Source organism: Rhinoraja longicauda, chromosome 12 (genome assembly GCF_053455715.1).
Source record: "Rhinoraja longicauda isolate Sanriku21f chromosome 12, sRhiLon1.1, whole genome shotgun sequence".
Taxonomy (NCBI): domain Eukaryota; kingdom Metazoa; phylum Chordata; class Chondrichthyes; order Rajiformes; family Arhynchobatidae; genus Rhinoraja; species Rhinoraja longicauda.
The window spans coordinates 36,182,160-36,188,159 of NC_135964.1; the positions used below are offsets into that span (position 1 = coordinate 36,182,160).

Genomic DNA, 6,000 nt, shown 5'->3' on the forward strand with positions numbered 1-6,000 from the left:
CCCTCCTCTCTCCAGAGATGTTGCCAAACCTGCTGAGTGTTCCAATAATATGTTGTATTTTTAGTTGGCTTTCGACTTCAGCAGCATTATTCCTCTGCTTTTACAGTTTTCATGCTCATTAATCATTATGCTAAACACCACAAATATACAAAAACTATTTATTCTGCTTCATGAAATCCTCCACTTGTGTTGGTGGGGGGTTATTTAACCAAAAGTAATACAGTTTGCAAATCAAGTAGATGGCTTGTTGCCTACTAGGACAAACATCTATATACTAAAACTCTTGTTTGTTCGCTTGCTCCTAAACTACAGCCAAATCGGTACATGATGGTGCAGCAATTTTAGGCCCACCTTACTCACCGTCGGCCCATGGTCCTATGGAAGAAATTTTATTGAAATCGGTGTTATATTTTTTAAGTTATTCACATTTTAAAGTTTTTTAAAACGTACAAGCGCAGTTGGGGCTCCGTTGATCTGGTACTTACGAAAGATGGCCGCCGCATCCATGTATGCGCAGAACAAACGTGTCCATGCATGCGCAGTTGGGGCCCATTGAGCAGGGCTCGGCCGCCTGTCTCTTGGGGGTGGGAGAGCCAGGCCTGGTGCTGGGGGAAGCAGCTGGGGCCTGGGCCTGGACGTGACTGGGTAACTGCGAGCCTGAGGTGGCCAAGGGGATAGGCGGCAGCAGCAGCAGCGACGGTGCGCCGGGCGTTGGTGGAGGTGGAGGCCGAGGCCTGGGCCTGGAGCTGGGCCTGCCCTCGGCTCCCCCGTCCCCCCTCCTCACCCCAGCAGGCTCAGTGCCTTCCCATCGCCGCCCAGAGTCCAGTGGCTCAGCAACAGTGGGAGAGCCACCGCTGTCTACCACTGAACATCCCCGCACTGGGACGGGACAGGACTCTCCCCCGCTCCACCAGCGGCGGCCGCCCGGGCCAGGAGACGGATTGCTACGGAAACTGCAGGTTGCTCCCGGGAGGGAGATGGAGGGAGGGAGAGGGGGGGAGGGAGGGGAGGGGGGAGTGGGGAAGGGGGAGAGGAGGGTGCTGCAGGAGTGGTTTGGGCCCATGGGTCCACTTGGTCTAGTTGAACACTATTTTACATTGGAGGGTGGGGTTAGGATTAGGGTTGGAGTTCCTCTGTCGCAATCCAAACTCCAGGGATAAATGCTCCAGTTTACCAGATGTTGTCAGCAAGTTAGCATGATTGCAAAGCAATGCATTGCAAAGGGGCAACATTTATTCAGAAATGTGAATAGTTTACATGTATACATGGGTAACACTGTATACAGTTCTCCGTCTTTAATTTTTTAGTTAACATATGACATCCCACGAGGAAAATTGTGAATTAATAGTGACATATCCATTTCAATTTTTTTCTTCAAATTAAACTGCACTACACAGTTCCCTTAAAGTACAGGATTCCATCAACTTAGTTTGCAAATTTCCCCTGCAGGTTATGCTAATCCAATTCACTCCACCCATTATCGGAAAGTGGGAGAGTGCTCTGACTGCAAAATAAAGGTTAATGGTGCAAAATAAAACCTCTGCGTTGCTAATGCCCTGTCATCCAGAACGGGTTATGCCTCTGGGTAAAATGCTTATACGCCAGTGACATGGACATTGATTGGCCAGTGGAAAGTGGTCTGCATGTGAAATACTGAAATAAAAATCCAACCTGGTCAACAATGGCCCTATCAATCAGCAAATGGATGGAGAAACAAAGAACTGCAGATACTGTCTTATACCAAAGATAGACACAGCATGCTGTCAAAGATGATGTATCAGCTCGGGATCCATCTTTAGAAGAAGGGTCCTGACCTGATACATCACATATCCTTTTCACCCAGAAATGCTGCCTGACCCACTGAATTATTCCACCACTTTGTGTCTAGCAAATAGATGGATTTTTCTTGAGCCCCAAAAAGATCCAGAAGTTGATTCCAGAGATGATGCAAGAATGTGTGCCTCTGACATCAAGGCACCATTTTACTGAGACACATTGCAAAGAGCCCTGATAAAGGGAGTGATGTTCGTAGTTATTGCAGGCTGATGAACTCAAGTAGCTCAGGACCCAAGATTGCTTTATCAATTGTTATCTCTTACTTCTAACGTGGACTGTTCACTGATGATTGCATGGTGTTCTGGTCAGTGTGAAATTCCCCAGATAATTAAGCTGTCATTTCTCTGCAAAAGAACCTCTTGCTTGGGCTGATTGCCTCATTAGCACACGTGAATACTTAACTGCATTACTATCCCGAACATTCCCAGGACCCAAACTGTGTTTGTGCTGGGGAGTGCAGGAGATTCTCCATTATTTTATTACAAATATATGCAGGATGTATAGATTTCTCTATGGCCATTATGCCATCAATACAATACAGTTTCTTACAATAGGTCAATAACACCGATGTTTTCACTCTTCAGTAATGCACCCACGAGACATTTGAGAAGCTGTTACACAAGACATCACTCCCTTGATAAAGGCAGCAGAGATGCGATTGTTTTCCGGATCATATCTCTGGTAGCTCTGCGGCATAACATTGTGGAGCTGGAGGCCGTGCTCGGGACTGCCTTTGAGCCCCACCGCGGGGTGAGTACTTACCATCAGAGCATATGATCCCTTGCCTGGGATCGACGCTCCAATCGCAGCCTGCGGACTTTACATCAAGGAGCTCGCAGTCTTGGGTTGAGACCGACGTCGGGAAGCTCCAAAAGCCGCACGACATTCAACTAGCCCCAACCCGGGGTAGATCGCCCGGCGCGGGGGAGCTGAGATTCTCCCCCGATGCAGGAGCTTGATCGCCCTGATGAGGAAGGCCTGCGCCAGCTATGGAAGTAAGATCGTTAACGACAGGTTAGAGGCCCCTCGACCGCTTGAGGACAAAGAGGGAAGAGATTGAACTGGTTTTTCACCTTCCATCACAGAGGAATGCAGAGGAGTCACTGTGGTGGTTGTTCATGTTAAAATGTATTTTGTGTGTTCTATTGGTTTTTATTGGTATGATTGTATGGCAAATGAAATTCCTCATATGTTGCAACACATACTTGGCTAATAAAGTATGATTATGATTTGTGAGTTAATTGGCCCTGCCCCTAGTGCCCCTAGTGGATGGGATAACATATGTTATCCCACTTTGGCAACTGCATGCCAAAGTGGGGATAACATAACACTAGTGTGAACAGGTGATAGATGGTCAGCGTGGGTTTGGTGGGCTGAAGGGCCTTTCTCCATGCTGTATCTTGGTGCTTGCTTGAGTTCTGGCAATAAGGCATTCTGCCAAATGACGTTGACAGTCTGCTCGAGAAACCATCCTATGTCCTTCTGCCATTAGTTATTGTGTGCTGACCACAGACCATTGACGGACTGCTGATCCAAGATTTATTTCTACAGAAATAGTGCTAAGAACAGGTAGTGTGGCAAAGTCCAACTGAAATGAAAACTGAGTGGCAACAAGGCCAAGCCCATCATTAATAATGCTGGAGATAAGTACAATCTCATTACATGGTTTCACTTGGTCTTTGTGTACTTCGGGCCCACACAGAGTTCGATGTACCCACACATACTGGTGGTCATCAGGATGAGGGTTACATTGGGTATGTTTTTGCCCCTAATTGTCTGAAGACCTGAATAAAACCACCCAATGGATGTCCCCGCTCCCCACATGAAATGGAAGATGGCAGACACTTGATCAATTGCACAGGAGTGGGGTACAGGCCACACCTGTGCTCCTTCCAGCAACACAGCATTCTCCATTGACCAGATAAAATAGTCAAGTCATATTAATGTTGAGACAAACAGTGGGTGACCTCTTCACATTCGGTTAGTTGTCTTCTATCTAGACGACACAAGACAGAAGCACACGGCAATACTCTCACCCTGTCACGAAGGGCAGATCTGCAACGCTCAAGAAAGCATCAGGATGAAGTGGTCCACTTGATTAACCATTTCATCCTGGTGCTGAAGCACCCAGCCCTCCAATGTGCAATGTGCAGGTTTGAGACGCACATCATGCGCTTTAAATGTACAGCCAGAGTCAGTGCATGAAAATATCTAGCACTACCACTGACAGTCCCACGACTGTAATAGTTCAAGGCTGCAATCTATCTTTGCCATCACCAGGGAATTACCGCAAGCAACAGATGGCCATCAAAAAGCATCAAGAGAAGCAACAAAAAAAGCACACCATTTTAAAAAGAGAAAGTAACGCTCAGTCCACGTTGATCGCGAAATTATGCGGAATAAGGATGTAGTCCAGAGGACGCGATCAACAAAATCAGTGAAGTTCAGCCGCCACTGTAACGAGTCATTTCGGGAGAAATTGTGTGACCTCCACAACACACCATTTACGATTTATTTTATTATTATACCATTCATTATTTTATTCGAATTCGACCCCTCCCCTCCCCCTCCCCCCAAATACGCAATCTTGCAACTTGACTGTTTAAAAACAATCAAAATGTGTATATTGGAAATTGCAGGGACAGTCTAACAAAAAAAGTTTGTTGTGCAACCGCACTCCATGCAGCATCTCATTACACAAACACATGTTTCAGATAAATGACATTGCTTCTCCACTTACCTGATGCAGAGCGTCTGGAGGTAGCTGGGACGCTCGGAACAACTCGGCAACTTTGGTTCCGGCGGCAACTTTGCCCCGGTCGTCGGCATCTGAGGAGGCGAAGGAGAAGAGGTCGGAGAAGAAATTCTCCTCGCTGTCACTCAGAAGCATGCCCGGGGCACGCGCGCTCTCCCGGGACATTCTACAGCTGTCCTCGCTCGCGGACACCAGGACACCTTCTCTCGACTGCAGACACAAGCAGTTGCCTGGCCAGATCAGCACTTAGTTCGCACTGTTCCTCCTCCTCCTCCTCCTGCTGCTGCTGCTGCCGCCGCACGCTGTTATCATTCACCGCTCTCCTCTGCTCAGCACCGCTTCAATATTTTTTTTTTATTTCCTCCCGCAGCCACACCGCGCCGTCAGCCACCGCCATTTTTTTTGACCAGCCGGCCTGACGTCAGCGCAACTCCGCTGCGGCTCGGCTCACAGCAGCTGCACAAAACGCTTAACCAGGGAAGGGTTTGCAGAACTGTTCCCATCCCCGCATCGAGAAGGGGTACTTTGAATTCCTGTGCATTATTTTCATTCATCGGTCCCCATCGGCAAAATTTAAAAAACGATGGAACGTTTCATTTGCAGAGTTCTTCATTTGCACGATTCAGGTGAGGTGTTGGTGTACCTGGGTCAATTCATGGGTGCAAGCAAATATCAGGAGAAATGCAAAGGGGAAATTTGATTTTGCATTTTTAAAGGGCGGTTATCGAGCCACCCAGCCACTATACCAATAGTTTTTCAAGAACAATGTAGGAGATGCAATGAAACACAAGGTTTGATAGAGTGCAGAAAAGAGCACGGACATAGTTGTCGGAATATTCGTTGGGCGTTTTTGTTCACAAACCAGTATTTCCAGAAATCAGCTTCCACTTCAGATGCAAACAACGAACACTTGATCAAAGATTCAGAAAGGCAAGCAGATTCCTATTGATCTGGCAAAAAGCAAAGAAGTATGCAAGGCAAAAAATATGAAAAAGTCTGAATAAGGGTCACGACCCGAAACGTCACCTATCCGTGTTCTCCAGAGATGTTACCTGGCCCGCTGAGTTAATCCAGCATTCTGTGTCTTTCTTTGGTAAACCAGCATCTGCCGTCCCTTGTTATTACTAAATATATGAGCCGGGGGTAGTCGTATCCAAATCAAAACGAAAAAATACTTACTGGAAGAACTCAGCGGGCCAGGCAGCATCCGTGGAAGGAAATGGACAGACGACGTTTCGCGACGGGACCCCTTTCGGACTGAAGATCCTGACTCGAAACGTCGTCTGACTGTTTCCCTCGACGGATGCTACCTGGCCCACTGAGTTCATCCAGCACTTTGTTTTTTTGCTCCGAACTCTAACACCGGCCATCTCTGGTGTCTCTAACGAAAAACGAACAGCTCTGTCAGG

General features: G+C 47.4%; 1 protein-coding gene across 3 annotated transcripts in view; it reads right to left on the reverse strand.

The window, feature by feature from the left end:
• reps2 (RALBP1 associated Eps domain containing 2) overlaps positions 1 to 4,969 on the reverse strand; it is a 128,539-nt gene extending 123,570 nt beyond the window's left edge. For all 3 annotated transcript variants that reach the window (XM_078409486.1, XM_078409488.1, XM_078409485.1), the window contains exon 1: positions 4,577 to 4,969. In XM_078409486.1, coding sequence (XP_078265612.1) covers positions 4,577 to 4,756 — 180 coding nt within the window. In that variant the 5' untranslated portion in view covers positions 4,757 to 4,969. The remainder of the gene's footprint in view (positions 1 to 4,576) is intronic.
• Positions 4,970 to 6,000: the final 1,031 nt, after the last annotated feature.